Genomic DNA, 21,153 nt, shown 5'->3' with positions numbered 1-21,153 from the left:
TAAAATGGGACAAGAATGGTAAATGTCTGATAGGACTGTCTCAAAGCTTATGAACACTTCCAGATCCTCACAAGCTCCACGGAAGTGGTAAATGATCTCATTATCAGTTATCCTCACAAAGCACTCACTCTGGCTGCATCCTGTTCTAGATCCCTCATGCTGGGAGCATCAGGACCCTGGTCCCTCTCTATCGACTGCTGCCCACTCAGTAGCTGTTTCCTCGTTCCACAAACACCTCTCCAGCTCCTTTTCACATGGAGAATTTGCTTTTTCTAGCTTCATTCCAAAATGTGAATTTCTCTGTTTTACACCACTTCCTTGTCACAGCAGGTTACATATCATTCTCTACCTCTTCCTCCTTCCACCTGTCCACTTCCTGTCCTTCCTGGCTAGCTAGTCATCCTGTCTCTCCTTCCAAGGAGCACAACATGGTCTCGTTTGGCAGTGTTTATTTCAGGGAGAAGGGCTTGAAGGCCTGGTTCTGTTCTTTGGAGTCCTGGAGCCTTCAGCTTCTCATTTGGCCTTTGGATTACGGAACTTTCGTCCAGCAAAGACAGCTTTGTCTCCAAGAGCCTCCTCAATCCTGTAATAAAAAAATAAAGAGCTGCCACCTTCTAACCTAGGAGTGCCTTCCTTTCCCCACTGTCCAGGCCTCTGTACCCAGTATACCTCATAAGCTGGTTGTATTTGGCCAGACGCTCTGAACGGCACGGGGCACCAGTCTTGATCTGAGGTGGGAAAGGGATTTGGAGGGGTTGGGTTGGGCCCAAATGAGCAGTCTTTAGTGGTTAAATACTCAGGAGAGAGAAGGCTTGAGTACCTGTCCTGTGCAGAGTCCCACCACGAGGTCAGCAATGAAAGTGTCTTCAGTCTCCCCAGAGCGGTGGCTCACCATCACCCCCCAGCCATTAGATTGTGCCAGTTTGCAGCTGAGTGAGAAGAACATTTGATGAAGCCTTAGGTGACCTCCTCAGTAAGAAAGCTAGGGGCAAGGCAGAACTTTCCCTTCGTTTTGGGCAGTGGGCACCACAGGAAATGCGGTGCCTAAGTTCTCTGGGAGGCTGGAGGGGAGAGATTTCTGATCTTGGATGAGGATGGTCAGAAGATAGTACTAAGAGCGCAGTATGGGAGGGAGGTAAAGGGACATGGCAAAGCACAGTGGCAAAGGTCTTGGGGACAAGCCAAGGGTTAGTCATAGCCTTGGGGTTAAGAGTACTACGACTTGGGTGGGTCAGGTTCCCAGGGAAGGGCAGACTTAGGGCAAGAACACCAGCAGTGTTTGAGCTGGAGCTGAGCGTGGCCACTCTGAGCCTGAGTCAGGAGACACTCACGCCTGGATGGATTCTGTCACTGAGCCAATCTGATTGACCTTCAGTAGCAGGCAATTGCAGGCCTTCTTCTCAACAGCCTGAGCGATCCTCTTGGGGTTGGTGACTGTAAGGTCATCTCCCACAATCTGGATGTCCACTCCGGAGAGGAATGAGGTCCACGTGGCCCAGTCATCCTGGTCAAAGGGGTCTTCAATGGAGACCACTGGTAGGGGTGTGGGAACACAGTTGAGGTTAGAGACGGGGCCAGATGGAGGGGTGACAAGAAGTAGAGGTTAAATGGAGGCTGTGATGGAGCTAAGGATGGAAAGGACAGGAGCTGTGACAAAGTCAAACACTGAAACCCACGGTCAGGCAACTGCAGAAGACTAAGGCAGGGAAAAGGGACATGGAAGTCTCACCAGGATAGTTCTTGATGAAGTTCTTGTACAGCTCCCCAAGCTTCTCCCCACTGATGTGCCGTGCAGGGTCGTCAGGTGACTTGAAGTCCAGATCATACTTCCCATTGCGATAGAATTCAGATGCCGCCACATCCATGCCAATTACCACCTTGTCTGGGTAACCAGCTGCCTGAATGGCTGTCTTCAGCAGCTCCAGGGCTAGGAGAGGAGCAAGAAATGACCTGAGAAGCCAATGTCCCCTGTATCTGCAGTCTCTCTTCCTTCCCACATCATGAGTGCCCCGGTGGTCTATGCCCCAGGATGCTCACACTAACCCTCATTGTTCTCCAGGATGTTGGGTGCAAAGCCTCCCTCGTCTCCCACATTGGTGGCGTCCTTCCCATACTTGGCCTTGATGACCCCCTTGAGGTGGTGGTACACCTCGGCACCAATGCGCATGGCTTCCTTGAATGAGCTGGCTCCCACTGGCAGAATCATGAACTCCTGCATGGCTAGCTTGTTTCCAGCATGAGAGCCCCCATTGATCACGTTGAAGGCCTGAGACAGGAGACAATGTTCAGAAGTGGGTGGCATGTGGGGTCAAAGGTGAGAGGGGACTCTGGACCCTGCTCACTAGCTAAGGGGTTTAGGATGCAGAATGGTGCTCCTCAGAGCCTTTCTCTCAATTTCTACAAAATGGTTACAATACCTACTTCCTGTAGACTCTTCTGAAAATTAGGAGAAATCGAATATAAAATTCTTAGTATGTGCCTAATATGTAATGGAATACTTTTAATGGCATTCTAAATAAACTAGCATGTTTCACTCTCAAACACCTCTATTAACTGTACACTCATTAATTTCTTCTTTATGGATGAGGACACTGAGGCATAGAGGTTTCTTTTTTTTCTTTTTCTTATTCTTTTTTGTTTTTCGAGACAGGGTTTCTCTGTATTGTTTTGGAGGCTGTCCTGGAACTAGCTGGAATTAAAGGCGTGCACCACCAACCCCTGGCTTCAAGGTTTCTAAGATCATACAACTAGAAAACAGGCACGATCAGGGGCTGAACCCAGCAGATGTCTCTAGAATCCATTCTTTTTTTCTGTGTGTTCGGGGTGAGGGGGTGGGGGAAAATGTTTCAAGACAGGGTTTCTCTGTGTTGCCCTGGCTGCCCTGGAACTCAATTTATAGACCAGACTGGCTTCGAACTCACAGAGATCCACCTGCCTCTGCCTCTCGAGTGCTGGAATTATAGGCATGCACTACCACCGCCCATGCTCTTAACACGATCTTCCTTAGTAACTAACAATAAATGATGACATGATTATTGAGATTAAGTTCTGCCCAGTCCATGCAGGGCTCCAAGGCGAGAAGTGATTGAGGTAGCAAGGGAATGAAGAAAAGACAAGACAATGGACACACAGAAAAGCTGGAAAGTGAGCAGACTGAGCTCTCTGATGGAAAAACCTCAGCACTCAAGAAGCTCAATGTGTAATTATTATACAGAGCTCAGCATATTTCTCATATAGAGTTGAACAGAGAAGCAGGGTTATTGCATACATACAAACAAGGACGTGGGGCTTATGGTATACAAATGGACCGAGGGGACAGGGTTAGAGGCTCTCAGGAAGAGCAGTCTCTGTAGGGCAGCAGTCTTCAGGGAGCTATGGTGGACACATTATGTACACACTATCAACACATGCATCTGGAATCCAAGGAAGGCTTTACCATGCCTCTGAACCTAGCCCAGGGAGCAGGCTTTGCCATCCCTCCATGGGTCTGAAGCTCTGGGATCTTTGACAAGGCTGGTCCATGTCAACACACACATTCACCCAGGACTTCATACACTCAGGGCTTTCTCTGGACCCTACAAATTCAAAGTTACTACTAAGAGGGTAGTGACTTCACACAGACTTGGAAGATACATAGAGATACTGAGGTCCTTGCCCTAAGGACGCTTTCAAATCTGGTTGGAGGAATGGTGTACAAAGATAGAATGAGTCTGGAATGTAAAGGAACTAAGGGACCTGGCAAGGGGAGGAAACATCAAGGGGCTTAGCTTTAGGCTGTGGGAAAGAGGGAGGGCCCGGAGAGATCTCATTTCAGTGCTTCTTTGCAGCCGGATCTGAAAGGTAGACTTTCTGGGGGGGGGGGCTACCCAAACATTCCTGGCTGGGGAGGGGCAGGCGCCAAAGGGATTCAGAAGGGACAACCACACTCACAGGCACAGGAAGTACGAGATCAGGGTTCCCTGCAAGATCTGCGATGTGTCGGTAGAGAGGGACCCCTTTCTCAGCTGCTCCTGCCTTACAAACAGCCAAGGACACACCCAGGATAGCATTGGCCCCAAACTTGGCTGGAGGGAGGCAAACAGGGAGAAAGGATGAGAGCTCTTCCAGGTTCTTCAGTTAATTCCATGAACATTTTGGCCACCCCAGGAAGAAGCTTCCTAAACCACTGGACATTAAGATTTCATTAACTCATCTCTTTTCTGGCCTGCAGACTTCTGGGAGTTCACCTCCTCCTCCCCGAGCCAACAGTTTCACATGTGTCTCCTGCCAGCCAGGCCTGGCAGAAGACAGGCCTCAGGAAATGCCTGTGGAATGAATAAAGGGCTATCCAGCTACGGTGTGCCCCAAGACGTGGGACACAGAAGCGACCCTTCCACCCTTGCCGTGTGCATGCCGCGTTCTCCCCATTGCTAGGACTTCACTCACACTTATTCTCTGTCCCGTCCAGCTCAATCATAAACTTGTCAACTTTTTCTTGATCCACAACACTTAGTTTCTGGAAGAGGCAGAAGTCAGAGTTCGATGAAGGATAGGCAACAATATTTGGAGTGGGGTTACCTGGAGTGGGGGTCAGGGGGCTCCTCCGCTTGCCTTTTCCAGCAGAGCTGGCCCTAGAGTCTTGTTGATATGCTCCACAGCCTTCAGCACTCCTGGAGGCCAGAGATGGGGTTCAGATTTCTGAGGGGATTAGGCCTCTTCCCATGTGGGGCCCTTGGCTTTGGGTTCCAGTCCTCTACCCTGTCCTGGATGTGCCTACACAGGCTCCTCCTGGGTTGGGTTAATCTTTGCTCACCTTTCCCCAGGTATCGAGATTTGTCTCCATCTCTTAGCTCCAGTGCTTCATAGATACCTGTGGAAGCTCCACTGGGCACAGCTGCTCGGAATCGACCTGGACAAGAGGAAGCGGCAGATCAGGGAGCCCATTCGCAAGGGCCTGGGATCACCTCCCTGGACTCAGGGACAGGAGAAAATACAGAAAAACTCCTGCCTCCCCCAGCTTTGGGCCTATGAAGGAGTCTGGGGAATAGAATTCTTGGGAAGGAGCAGGTGAGGTTGGGGTTTTCTGAGGCAAACCAATTAATTTCAACAGGCATGTGTTACCCTTGGCGGTGTGCAGGTCCACCTCCACGGTGGGGTTGCCCCTGGAGTCCAGGATTTCTCGAGCAAAGATTTTTTGCATGGCCATGACTGCACCACAAGAGATGAGTGAGCAAGCGTGGACAGTTGATCCCTTAAGGAACTAGAAATCCCTTGCCCTTTTAAGAGTCTTCTCCACCCCAAGAAGGCAGGTGCTGGAGCTAAAAATACCCCATAAAAAGGTCACAGACCAGAGGCAGGCAGGCCGGGCCCCCTCCCCCACCCTCCCCCACTCAGAGCGGCTCTTGTTCCACCCTCCCATCCTGAGAATAAAGGGCTCACAACTTTATAAACTCCCCAGATGACACCACTCCCTGAACACTTCACCAAGTTTATGCCTTCTTCTTCTACTTTTCTGATTAAGCACCTACTTGCTCCATCTTCCTAGCCCTCAAATCTTCTCTGGTTCTTATTGTCTCATTCCAAAATCCTCCTAGACCCCAAATTCTCTGCCTGGCATACTTCTGTCTTCTTTATCTACTTCCCCACCCCTCAGAGCCTCCTTTCCTCTATCTGTCAGTACTCCAGTACTCCTCAATCGTGCTTGTTAAGTACCCTAAGTCATAGGAAAAAAACCCAAATTTCCCTCACTTTTTCTAAGCCAGCACCACCCTACCCCTGCACACCATGTAAGTGAAGTTTTATCAAACCTGACTTCTTCCCTGGGACTCTGAATGAAGCTTCTCGTCTTGGTGGCAGCTGGGACAGTGTCAGCTCACCCCTTCTCAGGCTGGGCATTTATCCCCAAGCCACCCTGTCCCCCCGCCAGCCCCGCCTCTCTCATTCCATCCTTACCCCCCCCCCACTCCATACCAGGCCTGTAGCCAAATGCCCACTACTGCCTAAAGCAGAAGTCTCTGGCGTGGGTACCCCTTCTCAAAAGTTAATGCATACCCCATACATTTTCTGTTCCCCAATAAACCATCTCTACTTTGAGGTTCACTCTTTGAGGGAGCAAGGGAGGGGCTTCTGAGAGGAGGGTCTCCCTTCTCCTTAAGCTTACATTCATTTCCCCTTTTGCAAAGGTTGAAGATGAACTAGTGCCCTTTAGGAAAGGCCAGGGGTAATCTGAGCCCTGCAGGCTGAGGAGGGGGCCTGGAAAAGGGGCTGCAAGACTGACATGCACGCGTGCTCCACTCACTCGGAGGCAAGCAGTGCAGGCCACGCAATTGGGGGAAGGAATCAGTGATGCTGAGCAAGCTCTGTGGTCTAAAGTTGACACCACTCCGCCAAAGAAGGCGAGCGCTTTCACCTCTCAGGGTCCTTATAACGGCCATGTCGGCACCACTCCACCCTACCCTCTCTTGGCCAGAGAAGGGCGATGAGAGTGTCCAGGAGACGAATATAGACCCGCACTGCGTGCTGGCCTGGCGCCTGACAGACTGCTGGTGCAGCACTTATGGCCCAGCGTGAAGCCTAGTGGTCAGTCACCCTTTTCCTCCTCCGACTGTGGGTGCTTCGGCGCTCAATCCTTTACTATCAAAGAATGATGTTGCATCTCGAGTGGGGGAAAAAAGAAAAACCATGAAAAAAACCATGAATGAACGCTAGAAGGGGATGACATTTTGGCGGCCGCTCTGTCCATCCATTTGCAGCACCGCTGGAAGTTGAGTCTCCGCACTCGGTAACTCTCCCCTTGGCGGGTCTAGGGCGGAGTGTGGCGGATCTGCCCCGGGGCCCGACCGGCCGCGGTGTCCCCGGGAGCCTCGGCTTCTCACCCGCCGGCGCTGGGGCGGGTGACTCACTCGCCGGCCAGCTCCAGGTCGCTCCTCCCCGTCTGCCCTCCCCTCGGGGTCGCCCTCCTGGCCTCCACCCTAGGGTCCCCACCTGCCGTCGCGTCCCAGTCCCAGTCCCGCCCCTCCCCCTTATCTCGTGCCGCTCCCTGCGGGACTTTTCCACCCCGGGGCGGGAGGCGCGCAGGCCGGAGGTCAGGGGATGGCGGGCGTAGAGCGCCGCCACGTGCCCCGGCGCAGCCCCGCCGCCTGTGACTCAGCCACGCGGCTGTCGAAGAACCTGGGCTCGGGGGGCGTGGGAAGCCGAGGTTTTGGGGGTGGACAACAGGGCTCCAGAGACACAGCGAACCAAGTCCTTTCACGGGGGGGGGTCGACAAACCCTGGCGCCCCTCCTCAGAGGGACCGGAAGCGGCCGAGCCCCTCGGCGGCAAGGGTCCCGAGTGACGCACTGACTCCCGCCAGCCACACCGGCTTGCGGTCCTGTCCGCTCCCCGACCCCCCGCCCCACCCCACCCCACCCCACCCCACCCGACCAGCGCTGGGCGGCTAGTGAGCTGAACGCACACAGTACTTGGCAAAAGTTTTACGGGTTTTGGGGAAGAAAAGGCCAATGGGCGCAAAGTAGAAGGGACTTTTCTCCCTTTCTTGTAAAAGTTGCCATCCTGGGTACTTTCGTATTCTTCCGCCTTAAAAAGAGTCCCGCCTGTGTCACCCGGCTGGCGCCCCAGTTCAGTGACCTCCGTGGAGAGGGTTCAGGAGTAGGGCGAGGCTCTGAGCTGGAGCGGATCCAGCGGAGGAGTGATTCCCCTGGAATATAGGGATGCACTCGAATAAGCCCCATGTGCGTCCCCGGCAAACGGTTGGGACAGGTGCCCTGGTTGGGGGGGGGGGGCTTTATCACTGAGACTGACCAGAGTTATATCAAATCTAGTTTTGCTCCCTTTTCGTCTAAATAAAAACTAAGAAGCGGAGAGGGCAGCAGCGCGGCACCCAGGGCCGCTGCCCGCTCCGCCTGGTGGGGACGCGCCTTCCACCCGAGGAAGAGAAGGTCCACATCGGTGGCGGCCGCCGCGCGCTCGCGCAGCCAGCCAGCCGCTAGCCCCAACCGCCCCACGCGCCGTCCCCTCGCCGCCCCGGCGCAGGCGCGGGCGCACGCGCCGCCGCCGCGCCGCGCCCGCCGTTCCTGCCCTCCCGCGGAGGTGTGTGTGTGTGTCTGTGAGGGAATCATTCGTTTTAACCCTGGGTTCCCCGCACCCACTTTTAATTTGCTCAACCTCGCTAATTCCCCTTTTTTCTCTCCCGACTTCCCCCTTTTATGCCGAAGGGGTTTGCATTCAGTATGAACCGGAGCGAACCCCAACCTTAACCTCGCTCCTGCCACCACCACCGCCACCACCACTCCAGCACGGCTTTCCACCGAACTCGGCACATTTTGCAAAAAGGGGGGGGTGGGGAGGGCTTCTTAAAATTGCATTTGCAAAAGTTCGCTATCTGGCCAGGCGGGGGGAGGGCGGGGGGCGGAGGGAGGGAATGGGGAGCAGGCCCCGCCCCGCCGCCCTTTGCAAATAAAAATCTAGGGGGGGGGGAGGAGCAGGAAGTGGCGGTGCGAGGGCTGCTGCACAGCTAACAGAGCCGCGTTCCGGACGGCAGCGCGTGCCCCGAGCTCTCTGCCTCCCCCCGCCCGCCAGCCCGAGCCCAGCCCGCGGCCCCAGCAGCAGCCCGCAGAGCAGCCCCAGCAGCAGCGCCATGGCCGGGTGGAACGCCTACATCGACAGCCTCATGGCGGACGGGACCTGTCAGGACGCGGCCATCGTAGGCTACAAGGACTCGCCCTCCGTCTGGGCCGCCGTCCCCGGGAAGACCTTCGTTAGCATTACGGTACTGCGAGGCTTGTGCGGTCCGGGGCATCGGCCGGGCTCAGACCCTCAGGGAGAGACTTGGGTGGGGGCGGGCGCAGTCTAGCGAGGGCAGCGAGAGGGCCGCGATCTGGTCCTCGGTCTGGAAGCCGCGCGAATGGCGGCTGCATGAATCTAGGTCCCCGTGTCGCCCCCCAAGCCCTACGCCCCTCGGCGGCGGCGCCCATCCCGCCCGCCACCCCGCTTTCTGCGACGGGGCGTTACATCCGGGGCACAGGGCGGGGAGGGGCGCGCCGCCCGGTGCGGCGGCCCACTTCCGCCTCCTCCAGGGCGGGGCAGGCACGCGCTGCAATTTTAGCCTGGGATTATGATTGATAAGGGGGCTTGGGCAGCCTCGGCTCCCCTTTGGGCCGTCTGCTCGCGCTCCCTTGACCATTGTTTCCCTTATGCTGGTGGGAGCTCCAGGCGCGTGGCCTTGGGCCCTTGCCCGACCTCCCTCCGTGAGCTCCCTGCCCCTCCCAACTCCGTTAGAGAGGGCGAGGCCGCCACACACTCACACACACACCCCCAATTCTGCACGTTAGCCTCAACATTCCTGTGAGGCCGATCCCGGAAGTCCCCTCACCCTCCCTTCCCGCCATCCGGCCGGGCCTGGAGTAGGGGAACTTTGTGAGAAGTTCTGAGATGGTAAAAGTGAAGGAGTAAGGTTGCAGCTGTCCCCACCACCACCTTCCCTGGCCACACTGCCCGGAAGTGGGGAGGGGGAGCGGAAGTTCGAATGGGGGGGAAGGGGATTTCCGGGCGGGAGGGTACCGGATATAGGGGTTTGGGGTTTAAGGGGGGAGAAGGAGAAAGGTTCCCCGGGATGTCTAGACTCAAGACAGCCTAATCCTCCAACCCTTAAAACTTTTTCAACTGTCTTAGAAAGCTTCCAGGGGTCGGCTTCCTCATCTTGGGGTGTAGATACCTGGACCTAAACTCTTGGTTACCGGGAGACCCAGGCGTCCGGGCTCCTAACAACGCCTGCAGAACCTTTGACCAAATAAGGACAAAGTTGCTTCTCCTCCTTCCCTGCCCCCTCCCTCACCCTCTCCGCTTCTGCTTTTCCTGAAGGGACTGTTCTGAGCATCCAGATGCTCCTCTCCTGGATCAATGATTGGTTTTTGGTACCCAGGTTTTTCTCCTTTGCTTTCCTATTTCACATCAAGATCTGAGTCTTCAGAGAAATCCTCCTTCCGTGGTCCCATTATCAGGCCTTAGGATCACGATCTTTCTCTGCTCCAACCCCCCCCCCCCAAGTTTTGATGGTGTGTGTGAAGCACATTGATCCCCCAACTCCAGGATAAATAAGTGGGTTCTTGGAAAACAAGTTAGACGGTGCGCTAACTTAATAAGGTGATTGATTCTGATTCTTCTAGCCAGCTGAGGTTGGTGTCCTGGTAGGCAAAGACCGGTCAAGTTTTTTCGTGAATGGGCTGACACTCGGGGGCCAGAAATGTTCTGTGATCCGGGACTCACTGCTGCAGGATGGGGAATTTACAATGGATCTTCGTACCAAGAGCACCGGAGGAGCCCCCACCTTCAATGTTACTGTCACCATGACTGCCAAAAGTGAGTTTCTCAGTTTGACCGGTTCTCTAGTTTTGAACTCCCTGATGTATCTCCTTTTGTTAGTCATTTGGGGTGAAGATTGCAAAACAGTATTATACTTGCAGTCTGCTGGATATGGGAACCTTGGAGAGTCCTTTGGGTTCTGCTGAAGATTCCCCATCTTGTAAAGAAACTAAATTACATTACTTCCTAAATCCCTTCCTGCCTTAAGCTTTTTTGAGATTAGTTTGCTTGGTGTGGATGGTTGAGATCTTAAGTCAGCATTTGGCTCCAGCCTTGAGTTCTGTAAAAGCGAGGTAGAAAGCTCATCCACAGTGGTTCCTAGCCACAGCAGTCTGCAGCCTGTGACCTCTAAATTTTGCCTTTACTTTGCTAGTTCTTTTTTTTTTTTTTTCTCCCCCTCCTTTGAAAAGCTCTATTGTTTTAGGGTGACTGACAGCCTGTCTGTGGGGGGGGGGAGCTGGTTGGGAGGAATGAGGTTAGGTTACAGCCCCTAGGGTTGGACAGCTGCTGAACAGCTGGCAGGGTTGAATTGACACCTGGGTTCTAGCCTCCTTTCTCTTTCCTCCAGCGCTAGTCCTGCTGATGGGCAAAGAAGGTGTCCACGGTGGTTTGATCAACAAGAAATGTTATGAAATGGCCTCCCACCTGCGGCGTTCCCAGTACTGACCTCATCTGTCCCCTCCCCCACCACCCCTTCAGCTTTTGCACCCCTTCTTTCCATACACACACACACACACACCATTATTTTTTGGGCCATTACCCCATTTCCCTTATTGCTGCCAAAACCACATGGGCTGGGGGCTGGGGCTGGACAGACAGATACCTCCCCTTACCCATACCCCCTCCTGTGTGTGTTTGGAAAAAAAATTTGTTTTTGGGTTTTTTTTTTTTTCTTTTTTTCTGAATAAAAAAGATTCTACTAACAAGGTCCTGTGTGGTTTGCACTTGGGGTATTAGAGGACAGACACTGTGGCCCATCTCCACTGAGATTAGCTATTTGTTTTGGCTGTGTCCAGACTGAACTTTTCGTGTTGCTTTGCATTTTTCTGCTTTTTAGCCCCAGGGTCTAAGTAAGCATTCTTCCATGTACCCAGTCTGGTGGCCTAGGCTCCTCTAGAGTGGTGTTTCCATTTCTGTCCCAGTTGAATTTATGTGTAATGGAACACAGCCATCCAGACTAGAGAATGGGTCCAGCCTGAGGGTGAGGCAGGGCCTTTGAGTCATCCTGTGTAGGTGGGGCTCCCCCTCCCTGAGTCATAGCAGATGCAGCTGGGGCTGTCCCCCTGACAAGTTCGTCTCATGAGGTGATTCCTTTTCACCTGTATAAAAATGATCTTACTCTTTTGTCCACAAAAAACAATTTTATTAACCCAAGGAGTGAAGACCATGTCTCTATGGCTCCCAGCCACCTTGAAAGGATGAGGCCGGGTTCGAGAACTTGGAATTGTCCCCTATCCCTCAGCTTATTAGACTGGAGGAAAAGTTTGTGCAAACATATCACCAGAGGTGCTGGAGTGTAGGAAGTTTCAGGCCAGGGCAGCAGATGAAGGAGAAGGTGTGGGGTCTGTGGAGGGCCCAGGAAAGACCACGGGTGCTGGGGCTAGGGACCCAAAAGAGGTGGGAAGAGTAGGGCTAGAGCCCAGGAGTGGGGTCCATTCTGAAGCAGGCTGGTCCCTTGGCTCCCCTTCCTCATCACCTTCCTCTTGCCCTTGAGTTTCTTCCTCCTGCTCCTCATCCCCAGGACCCCGATGGACAGGCTGTTTGCAGATGGGGCAAGTTTTCCGGGTCTGAGTGAGCCAGGGGTCCACACAGCGGCTGTGATAGGCTATGGAGAGGAATTATGTGAAGCACCTGGTCTCTGCAGGTAGGGCAGGGGCACAGGCAGAGGTAGTGGCCTCACCATGTGCACAAGGAAGTACCCGAAGCTTGTCCCCATCCTCATACTCATCCAGACAGATGGCACAGACATCATATTGATCTCCTAGGAGAAGGAAAGGATTCACTGAGCCATTCAGAACCAAGCCCAAGAGAGCTCATTGGAAGGCTAGAATTAAAACCTGTAAAAATTTTCCCAGGTTTTACCAAGCCACTACAAGCTCTTAGGGCAGGATACAGAAAAGCTTGGGGCTAGAGGGGACAAGCAGATAAAAGAAGGGAAGTGGGTTTGGGGGGGTGAAGGGAGGGGGGAAGCAGAAGTGGGAGGGACAAGGCTTCTACTATAACCTTATATGGCACTAGAGGCTGCAGGGCTAGATTACCCAACCCCTCCCTCACCTGCTTCGAGTCCTCCTAGCTCTCCTTACATCTTTATACTCTCTCCACAAGGTGACCATCTTCCAACACCTCACTGCTTTTTTTTTTTTTTTTTTTTCTTTTTTTGAGGCTGCCCCGGAACTCACTCTATAGTCCAGGCTGGCCTCGAACAGAGATCCGCCTGCCTCCTGTCTCTGGCCTCCCAAGTGCTGGGATTAAAAGTGTGTGCCACCAACGCCTGGCCTCTCCCACTGCTCTTCATACAAACCCTTATCTACTGGGCTCAAAACACCTTTTAAGATGGGCCCTGTTCCTGTGTCCTTACCCTTTTGATACTCATGGGTAGGAATCTGTTTCAGTTGTTCTTTGGTAAGTCGGTTCCGCTGGAGCCGTTTGCGGTGCTGGATACAACGAACTACCTAGGAGTAAGGGAGAGTGGACCAGGCTTAAGTTGAAAAAGAAAAAGAAAAGAAAACACTGGAAAATCCAATAACCACCTCACTAACCCTCTCCAGACACAGTCTGGCCTTGTAATTTCTTCCCACTGCTACTTACCAGTACAGCTCCCATGGCCAAAACCAGCAGTCCTACTATGCCAGTGAAAGGAATGAGATAATAGCCCAAGGGGAAACTATTGTCTGGAACCAGAAGCACCCGGGCCCTAAGAAAGAAAGACAAGTCTCAAGCCAGGAACCAGGCAAAACCAGGTAACTGGATTGGGACAAGGCGTTGGTGAAGAGAAAGGAAGAGCCTGAGTGTGAGTGGGTAGGGTAGTGAGGCTTGGGGAAGAGTGGGAGAAGAGGAAGAAGAAAGCATTATGTCCTACCCCTTCTCATAGACAAAAAGGGCTCGTAGGTACTCTGCACTTCTCTCTCCAATAAATACAGATGGGATCCAGATCTGCTGTTGGATTTCCTCTGTAGGGAGCAGGATAGTGGGGATTTAGCCTTCCACTCAGTTCCCTGGAACTGGCATCTGACACTTTGCCCATCCCACCCAAAGAACCCAAAGGCCTCTTTTGATCCTTTAGTCCTCCTACTGAAAGTCCATCGGTGCAGTTTCCCCAGCCTTACTCACCACTATTCCACACCATGTTCAGAAGCTCATTGGAATGCACATTGTGAACCACAGCTGCACCATACCCAGCTTTTTGAGCATTTAAGACCTAAGAAGACAAAGCACGGACAACAGTCATAAACTTTGCCTTTCTTTGCTTCCAGTGTCATTTACCATGTTTACCAGCTCCCATTCCACATTTAGCAACCTTGAGGTCAAAGTTGCAGTCGAATCTTCGAAGCAGTGCAATAAAGACTGACCCATTGACCGGAGCTGAGGGTGGTGGGGCAATGGGACTGCAGGCATTTTCTGGATGGGCCTCCACAAGGAACCCCTGAGGAATAAAAGCAAACAGTTGGATTTTCCATCTTTACATTCTGCCTCCCACAGGGCCTATCGAATATAGTGATACATACACCATCTGTATTCTGTAGCTCTACCCTCATTGAGGTCTAAGCATCCCACCTGAATCAGAATCTACATCTCAGGCCGGCATGGTGATACATGCATTTAATTCCAGCACCTGGAAAGTAGAGTTAGGCAGGCAGGTGTTTTGAGTTGGAGGACAGCCTGGTATACACAGTTCAGGACAGCCAGGGTTACACAGAGAAACCTATCTATAAAACCAAACAAAGCAGAATCTAATCTCTTGGCTTCCCGAAGATGCAATTACAGAACATATCACCTCTTTACCAGAGGCTCTCTCGACTTCTCAAATTCTTAGTTTAGTTCTGTTTTTCCAGTTTCCTGATAATTCAGCTTGCTACTCATCCATGTCATTTTCACCAAGTTTTTTTCAGATTCGTCTTTTTGTGTACATACAGCACTTTCAATAACCCTCACTTTAGAAACAACTATTGCTATCCGTGGTCCAACTGAGTTCTTCCTATGTGGCAAGAACTTTGTAATAAACTATTACAGACATGCTTAACTCAACTTACCAGTTAACACAGTAGTTCTAAGTTAATTTCCATTACCCATTTTACTAAGGGTCAACAAAATACCATCCACAGCCATTCATACAAACAGTAAACAGCTCTGGAGACATTACTGATAAGCACCTGCTTCCTATCTTAATTCACTCTCCAATGTCCCTCTTAAACTTGGGAGTTCTCGGACACTGCCTTCTGCCTCTAGATTCTGAACTCTACATTGGACACGGTCATATACTTAGGTTTTGGGCGGGGAGCTGGTATTGGTGATTCAGTCTCACTCGTGTTAGGAAAGCACCCTATCACTGAGTTCTATCCACAGCCCAACGCATCCCGCTGCTAACTCGACTACTTCCTACCTCCAGTTGGATCCAGAGCACGGCTACTCAACCCCTGCCCAGGATAGAGACTATAAGGAAACGGGGAGAGCATCACCTGGAGTCCCTCCTCGCTCAGGGCAGCCCCAAATAGAGCTGGGAGGTCTGCAAAGTCCATGCTGGCATTGTGCTCCGAGGTCTGCAGACAAAATTAGTCCGTTTTTCTCTTCGGCCTGGAAACCCTTCTCGGCACCCTCCGCCCCATCCGCCCCTTAGACTCACCGCTCGAATAAGGCCTCGGATAGGGGATGCTCCCCACAGCACAGTAGCCACAACAACAGGAAGCGGGAAGGCTGCAGGGTGCATGGCAGCGGGAGGGGTAAGGCTGAGGAGGTCGCGTCCTGATAGGAGCCGAGTTCTGCGACCTCTCTGCCTCCTTAAGGATCCCAGGGGTCCAACCACCCCCAGGTCCTACTTTCTCAGCTACATGGGGGCGTCGGGGCAAAACTCCGACTCGGGAAGTGCGGTATGAAACCAGCTTAGTGGAGCTGGGAGGGAGACAATGTATCTTTCTCTACTACAGAAATAAAACGGAGAATAGAAACGAAGGCAAAAAACAGGTAACAGAAAAACTTCAGGAAGGGTGGGGGAAATCTCAAAGAGGTGGGACTTCCGGCCAGGTAGGCCGTCTTCCGATCCCCTGGAAAAGGGTTTCCGGTAAAGAAAGGCCGCTTCCAGTATTGGACGCTCAGGACGGAGGACTTCCGGTCCTAAAAGGCCGGTTGAAAGAAATGTTAGACACGGAGAGAGTTCCTGCGCAGATGGAGGGAGCTCCGATGCCCAGGAGACGACCTAATTTTCTTTTCCCCTCAGCGCCCGAAATCTTGGTGCTGCCCTGTTTACAAACCTCTCTGCCTCCTGCTCGCTGCGGTACCTCCAAGTATCGCGAGAGTGCTTACCACCACCACCGCCACCCCATCGCTAAGCTGAAATTTATCGCGAGAGAGAGGATGCCGGCCCTAACTCGACTGTCTCACTCGTTCTCGCGAGATTTTCAAACACTAGTTTCCCGCGATTCCAATTCGGGAAGGGCGGGGGCTACAAAGAGGCTTCCTAGATCAGCCACGCCCCTTCGCTTACGCATACTAGCCCCGCCTCCTTCCCGGCCTCCTTTGCGCTAGGCGCCTGCGGTCCTCCCCCCCCCCCCGTCCGCCCCCCAGTTTCCAGCTCAAGCCAGACTTGCCTGTCGGAGGGGCGTGCGCGCGCGCGCCTTCGCCCTGTTGCGCGCTGGTGTCACCTTGGGCGCGAGCGGGGCTGTGCGTGCACGGGACCCAAAGCCGAGGGCCATCAAGGGGCGATGGCGGCGACGGCGAGTCCCGGGGATGGCCGGATGGACGGGAAGCCCCGTACCTCCCCTAAGTCGGTCAAGTTCCTGTTTGGGGGCCTGGCTGGGTAAGCTCAGGCCCCAGGGATGGGAAAAAGGAGGAAGGGACGGGCGCAAGTAACTGGGCCCAGTGCATCTCGGGGTATGTTGCAGTAAATGGAGCGGGTGCGGGGTCACCATAATGTCCAGAGTATTGCGACCTCCCTGGTGGGCTGACAGGATTATTCACCCATCGCAGGCCCCTACAGGGCTGGCTTCATTCAAGAGTCATTGCCCCGCGTGTTTCCACCACCATTGCTTCACCGTGCCTGATTGTGTGGTGGGTCTAGGTTATTAGAGGCGTTGTTAGAGGACCGCTTGGAGTCGTAGGTTATGGATGTCCTCTCCACCCCTCCTTAGTCAGACTGCCTGTAATCTAATTCTATTTGAGCTCTAAGGAACTGTTTGAAGTGTTTTGATTTGCATGGTCTTTACTGGACAACTGGACTTTTTTTTTTTTTTTTTGCCTGGCACATCGCCCCTTCGTTCACACACTTATGTACATGCCCACCAGCCTCCTGAATCCTTAGCTGCATGTCAGGCCCTGACCTTCGTAACTTCTGGCTGCCAGGTTGCAGTAGACACTAATAGAGCAGGAACAGCTGAGCTCTGTCTCCTTTTCCTGCCTTACTCCAGGATGGGTGCTACAGTTTTTGTGCAGCCTCTGGACTTGGTGAAGAACCGGATGCAGTTGAGTGGTGAAGGGGCCAAGACTCGAGAGTACAAAACCAGCTTCCATGCCCTCACCAGCATCCTGAAGGCAGAAGGACTGAAGGGCATTTACACTGGGTACTGGGGCCTCCGGTTGGGAAGCGAGGTTGTGGGTTGGCAGGTCCAGACCTTGGCCCGATAGGCTTTGCTGACCTTTCTGTTCCTCAGGCTGTCAGCTGGCCTACTGCGCCAGGCTACCTACACCACCACTCGTCTTGGCATCTATACCGTGTTGTTTGAGCGCCTGACTGGGGCTGACGGTACACCCCCTGGCTTTCTGCTGAAAGCCCTGATTGGTATGACTGCAGGTGCAACTGGTGCATTTGTGGGAACGCCAGCTGAGGTGGCTCTTATCAGGATGACTGCTGATGGCCGGTGAGTTCCAGGTCTGAGCTTGACTCCAGCCCCATTCCTGGAATCTAGAGTGAAAGATCTAGCTAGGTTTTACCTGTTTTTGTTAGCTGAGATCTACGGCAGGGCACTTACCTGCTTAGGCCTCCCTGTCTTTGTTCCTATGGACCCTGAGCCTGCCTGATCTTGGCTTTTTTCTGCCCTCTCCCCAGGCTTCCAGCTGACCAGCGCCGAGGCTACAAAAACGTGTTTAATGCCCTAATCCGAATTGCCAGGGAAGAGGGAGTCCCCACACTGTGGCGGGTGAGCAAAGGGGGCAAAGTCTTGGGACGTGGGGATCAAGTCTGTGGCATTTTTGACTCTCTTCGTTGTCTCCACTCTCTAGGGCTGTATCCCTACCATGGCTCGAGCTGTCGTCGTCAATGCTGCCCAGCTTGCCTCCTACTCCCAATCCAAGCAGTTCTTGCTAGACTCAGGTGAGAGACCCAGCGCCAAATACTCAATGCCCAGTCTGGCCTGAGCTGCCTGAGGGTTGACCGCCACCTTCTGCCTCACCTCCCAGGCTACTTCTATGACAATATTCTGTGCCACTTCTGTGCCAGCATGATCAGTGGCCTCGTCACCACTGCCGCGTCCATGCCTGTGGACATTGTCAAAACTAGGTGAGTCGGTAGCCTGGGACTGGAGAGCTTTGGGAGGGCCTTCTTTTTGCCTCGAATTCACATACTTCCTCTCTTTCAGGATCCAAAATATGCGAATGATTGATGGGAAGCCAGAGTACAAGAATGGGCTGGTGAGGAGGCCGGGAGGGCGAGCTTGGGTCAGAGTGTGTTGGGTGCCTTAGGAGGGATATGAAGGGAGCTGGGTATAGGGGACAGAGTCCTAGAGGCCAAATCCTAGCCCCAGCACTTGCCTGCCTGTCTGTCTAGGATGTGCTGATGAAAGTCGTCCGCTATGAGGGTTTCTTCAGCCTGTGGAAGGGCTTCACACCATACTATGCCCGACTGGGCCCCCACACTGTCCTCACCTTCATCTTCTTGGAACAGATGAACAAGGCCTACAAGCGTCTCTTCCTCAGCGGCTGATGTGTCAAGTCCTGGGACTAGAGTGCCAGGGCCCCCAGGTCACCCACTGCTCCTACAGTGATGTGCCCTGGGCTCCTCTATTTATTTTCCCTCTACAGTGTGGTTTACTCCTTTGCGGTAAAGAACTTTAACCTGTTCCAACCCTGCTCCAGCTTGCCATGCCTGGCCTGATGCTTAGGATCATTCTGTCACTGGCTATTCCTAGGAGGACCTAAGAAACTTCCCTGAGGATTTATTTCTAGTCACCTCTCGGATGTCAGTTTCAGGGCACACAAAACAGCAGATCTCTCTCTCTCTCTCTCTCTGGACAAACCAGAGGAGACAGGAGAGAGCAGAAGCTATCCAGATGGCCAAAAGGGTCTGTGGTGGAAGGACGAGGCTTCCTCCTCCCCGAGGAGATAATTAATAAATTGGATTGATAACACCAACCCCAAATCTGGATAGTCTTGAGGATCCTAGTGGGAGCTAACTGCACAAAGAAGCTGATATCTCTGGAAAACAAACTGGAGTTTTTAACAAAAAAAAAAAAAATTAAAATCACTTACTGGTTTTATGAAAATACTATGTAAATAAGTCCTATCTCAGCATCTGACACAAAGAAATCTGGGCCTGTGCACTGCTTGCAAGCCATTTGCCTAAAAGTGCAGTGCTCACAAATCACAGTATCACAGTTCTCAGAAACGGCCTCTGGCATCTCATGACTGCCTCTGCAGCATAGGGAGGGGGTATGAGTCTAAATTGAAGCAAGTGGGATATGGTGGCACATGCCTTTAACCTCAGCACCCAGGAGGCAGAGGCCACCAAATTTTTTGAGGCCAGCCTGGTCTACAAAGAGAGTTTCAGGACAGCCAGGACTACACAGACAAACCCTGTCTTGAAAAGTAGAGGAAAAAAAAAGAATCTAAGTTGGACTTAGATTCTGTTGGTTGGAGCCACAGAGGTTGAAAGAGCAGTCCTGAGCTCTCGGTACACAGTGGAGTCAAACCCAAGGATTGAGGAAAGAAAAGAATATTGATCAGAAACTGGGTTGGTTGGGAAAAGTGATCTTTTTTCATCCATTTCTGAAGTATGATTCCCAGGCCCTTGAGGATCCTACAAACTTCTTGGACCATAAAGAGACATGGGAAGGTCAAACCGGGAGGAGTGCTAGGCAGCCTGAGGGCTGCATGCCAGGCCAGAGAACAGGCAGACAGCAGGTGCGCGCTGTCCCTTTGGCAGAGTCTCAACACAAAAAGATGGTAGTGTGGCATCCTGGTGTCTCAGCTGCTCCTTTCCTTAATTCTTCAATACACATTGTGTCCTGGCCACCTGTAGTGGCTACTTGGAGACATTTGAAGCCTGCACCTTTTCTTAAGGAGTTTATAAAAGTCCAGCAAGAAGATGACATGAGGCTGGGCGGTGGTGGTGCATGCATTTAATCCCAGCACTTGGGAGGCAGAGGCAGGTGGATCTCTGTAGGTTCGAGGCCAGCCTGGTCTACAGAGTGAGTTCCAGAACAGCCAGAGCTACACACAGAGAAACCCTGCCTCAAAACCAAACAAACACAAACTAAAAAAGATGACAGGAACATTTGGGAATGTCTGTAGCAGTGGACTGCATCCTGCCCAGACTTGTCCGTGATACCCATCAGATAGAATGAGAAGGAGAGCAGAGACAGAGCTCTTAGCTGGAGTGAGAACAGAGGCTCAGAGGAGGAACCCTCCTGGCACAGGAGACCCATGAGATGTGCGGTGGTTGAAGCACACAGTGCCATGGAGATGAAGCTGGACTAGTAGGTGGAGCCCATGAAGCAAAGTCCTTAATGGCTAACCTCTAAGGTTTGTCCTCTACCTGGAAGAGTTCAAAGCAGGAAGGAGATTCAGTCAGATTTACAGGAAGATCTAGAGCCATCTGGAGAAGGGTGATCTGTAGAACCAGAAAGATGCAGCCCTCCTTCCCTTACCTAGACCCTAAGCCCTGGATTGAACTGAGATAAGGCCTGACTGGTGAGATTAGCAAATGGCAGAATCAGTGGATTCGGAGAGAAGGGCCCTGTTACGTCCAGCTTTGAAAACAGCAGACCTAAGACTTTTCAGTCAGACACACTCTTTCCCAGTCCTGACCTGGCCAGTGAGGACAGTTGTGTTCTGGAGGCTGTGTGAGGAATGTAGCAACCTCTGCTACCTGGCTGCAGGCAGGCACTGCCTCTCCATTCTAGGACATTGTTCTATTCTGAAGTTGATGTTTGAGGTAGCCCGGGGGTATTCAAACCCTGCAGGAGAAGAATGCTAAGATATGGAAAGTATCCCTACCCACCCACCCTCCACTACAACTGGAGGTTTGTTGGGTTTTTGTGACCAGGGTGGGGTCATTTAGGACCTTGGGAATTCTTGTAACAGGTGTTTCAGCCATTCTCGTCTCTCAAAGAAAGCTACATTTTCTTTTTCAAAACGTTTTTATTATACAGATAGCACTGGTGGAAAACAAGAAAACGGGGAAAATCTATTCATGATGGTTGGGGTAATGCTCCTGTCTTGATTAGTGAGTCTCCAAGTTTTCTTCCATGTGTGAACACATGGGAGCCGTGTTCCATTTCTTTTTGCTTTTTCTAGCTCTTCCCCCAAATGGTAGCAGTGACCAGTGGCCTGTCAATGCTCTAACATAGGGAGCTTGGCTCTGTGACTACCCGGTTATGTCACCTCACGG

At 52.5% G+C, this 21,153-nt stretch overlaps 4 protein-coding genes across 10 annotated transcripts; 2 read left to right on the top strand and 2 right to left on the bottom strand.

The window, feature by feature from the left end:
* Nucleotides 1-432: 432 nt before the first annotated feature.
* On the bottom strand, nucleotides 433-6,443 carry Eno3 (enolase 3). Of its 4 annotated transcripts, none has more exons than XM_027426900.2 (12): nucleotides 6,278-6,443; nucleotides 5,101-5,187; nucleotides 4,793-4,888; nucleotides 4,591-4,649; nucleotides 4,426-4,495; nucleotides 3,931-4,064; nucleotides 2,044-2,266; nucleotides 1,730-1,927; nucleotides 1,332-1,533; nucleotides 821-929; nucleotides 670-728; nucleotides 433-583 (listed from the first exon to the last, which is right to left on the bottom strand). In XM_027426900.2, the coding sequence occupies exons 1-12, from the start codon at nucleotides 6,411-6,413 to the stop codon at nucleotides 514-516; spliced, it is 1,443 nt and encodes a 480-aa protein (XP_027282701.1). In that variant the 5' UTR covers nucleotides 6,414-6,443; the 3' UTR covers nucleotides 433-513. The 4 variants fall into 4 exon arrangements, with proteins under 4 accessions (XP_027282701.1, XP_035304103.1, XP_027282702.1 ...); XM_035448212.1 differs by having other exon boundaries at nucleotides 5,101-5,297; nucleotides 6,278-6,414; XM_027426901.2 differs by lacking the exon at nucleotides 6,278-6,443 and adding an exon at nucleotides 5,787-5,896.
* Nucleotides 6,444-8,465: 2,022 nt separating this feature from the next.
* Pfn1 (profilin 1) lies at nucleotides 8,466-11,255 on the top strand. The gene is made up of 3 exons (XM_027426907.2): nucleotides 8,466-8,748; nucleotides 10,145-10,337; nucleotides 10,909-11,255. Exons 1-3 carry the CDS (start codon nucleotides 8,617-8,619, stop codon nucleotides 11,004-11,006), a joined length of 423 nt encoding a protein of 140 aa, XP_027282708.1. The 5' UTR covers nucleotides 8,466-8,616; the 3' UTR covers nucleotides 11,007-11,255.
* Nucleotides 11,256-11,681: 426 nt separating this feature from the next.
* On the bottom strand, nucleotides 11,682-15,932 carry Rnf167 (ring finger protein 167). 4 transcript variants are annotated; one of them, XM_027426903.2, is made up of 10 exons: nucleotides 15,806-15,932; nucleotides 15,181-15,668; nucleotides 14,941-15,097; nucleotides 13,910-13,983; nucleotides 13,671-13,758; nucleotides 13,420-13,510; nucleotides 13,149-13,254; nucleotides 12,919-13,012; nucleotides 12,241-12,321; nucleotides 11,682-12,165 (listed from the first exon to the last, which is right to left on the bottom strand). In XM_027426903.2, the coding sequence occupies exons 2-10, from the start codon at nucleotides 15,262-15,264 to the stop codon at nucleotides 11,867-11,869; spliced, it is 1,074 nt and encodes a 357-aa protein (XP_027282704.1). In that variant the 5' UTR covers nucleotides 15,265-15,668; nucleotides 15,806-15,932; the 3' UTR covers nucleotides 11,682-11,866. The 4 variants fall into 4 exon arrangements, with proteins under 4 accessions (XP_027282704.1, XP_027282705.1, XP_027282706.1 ...); XM_027426904.2 differs by having other exon boundaries at nucleotides 13,858-13,983; nucleotides 15,017-15,097; nucleotides 15,806-15,931; XM_027426905.2 differs by lacking the exons at nucleotides 15,181-15,668; nucleotides 15,806-15,932 and adding an exon at nucleotides 14,066-14,172 and having other exon boundaries at nucleotides 13,858-13,983; nucleotides 15,017-15,070.
* Nucleotides 15,933-16,090: 158 nt separating this feature from the next.
* Nucleotides 16,091-18,999, top strand: Slc25a11 (solute carrier family 25 member 11). Its single transcript, XM_027426906.2, has 8 exons — nucleotides 16,091-16,350; nucleotides 16,958-17,110; nucleotides 17,201-17,407; nucleotides 17,596-17,686; nucleotides 17,769-17,859; nucleotides 17,946-18,045; nucleotides 18,125-18,176; nucleotides 18,313-18,999. Exons 1-8 carry the CDS (start codon nucleotides 16,256-16,258, stop codon nucleotides 18,466-18,468), a joined length of 945 nt encoding a protein of 314 aa, XP_027282707.1. The 5' UTR covers nucleotides 16,091-16,255; the 3' UTR covers nucleotides 18,469-18,999.
* Nucleotides 19,000-21,153: the final 2,154 nt, after the last annotated feature.

The sequence above is a fragment of the Cricetulus griseus genome, chromosome 7 (genome assembly GCF_003668045.3).
Source record: "Cricetulus griseus strain 17A/GY chromosome 7, alternate assembly CriGri-PICRH-1.0, whole genome shotgun sequence".
Taxonomy (NCBI): Eukaryota; Metazoa; Chordata; class Mammalia; order Rodentia; family Cricetidae; genus Cricetulus; species Cricetulus griseus.
The sequence above is the reverse complement of the archived record's forward strand: the minus strand, read 5'-3'. Positions and strand labels throughout refer to the sequence as shown.

What these genes read in the sequence shown, in the direction of transcription:
- Eno3 (XM_027426900.2), bottom strand. Translation starts at nt 6,413, where the DNA reads ATGGCCGTTATAAGGACCCTGAGAGGTGAAAGCGCTCGCCTTCTTTGG. An exon ending in GGACGGGACAGAGAATAAGT is followed by an intron (nt 4,065 to 4,425) that starts GTGAGTGAAGTC and finishes GCCTCCCTCCAG; the next exon opens with CCAAGTTTGGGGCCAATGCT. An exon ending in GTGACAGAATCCATCCAGGC is followed by an intron (nt 930 to 1,331) that starts GTGAGTGTCTCC and finishes CTTCTCACTCAG; the next exon opens with CTGCAAACTGGCACAATCTA.
- Pfn1 (XM_027426907.2), top strand. Translation starts at nt 8,617, where the DNA reads ATGGCCGGGTGGAACGCCTACATCGACAGCCTCATGGCGGACGGGACC. An exon ending in AGACCTTCGTTAGCATTACG is followed by an intron (nt 8,749 to 10,144) that starts GTACTGCGAGGC and finishes TGATTCTTCTAG; the next exon opens with CCAGCTGAGGTTGGTGTCCT. An exon ending in TGTCACCATGACTGCCAAAA is followed by an intron (nt 10,338 to 10,908) that starts GTGAGTTTCTCA and finishes TCTTTCCTCCAG; the next exon opens with CGCTAGTCCTGCTGATGGGC.
- Rnf167 (XM_027426903.2), bottom strand. Translation starts at nt 15,264, where the DNA reads ATGCACCCTGCAGCCTTCCCGCTTCCTGTTGTTGTGGCTACTGTGCTG. An exon ending in GAACATGGTGTGGAATAGTG is followed by an intron (nt 13,511 to 13,670) that starts GTGAGTAAGGCT and finishes TGCTCCCTACAG; the next exon opens with AGGAAATCCAACAGCAGATC. An exon ending in TGGCCATGGGAGCTGTACTG is followed by an intron (nt 13,013 to 13,148) that starts GTAAGTAGCAGT and finishes CCTTACTCCTAG; the next exon opens with GTAGTTCGTTGTATCCAGCA.
- Slc25a11 (XM_027426906.2), top strand. Translation starts at nt 16,256, where the DNA reads ATGGCGGCGACGGCGAGTCCCGGGGATGGCCGGATGGACGGGAAGCCC. An exon ending in GAGTCCCCACACTGTGGCGG is followed by an intron (nt 17,687 to 17,768) that starts GTGAGCAAAGGG and finishes TCCACTCTCTAG; the next exon opens with GGCTGTATCCCTACCATGGC. An exon ending in GTGGACATTGTCAAAACTAG is followed by an intron (nt 18,046 to 18,124) that starts GTGAGTCGGTAG and finishes CCTCTCTTTCAG; the next exon opens with GATCCAAAATATGCGAATGA.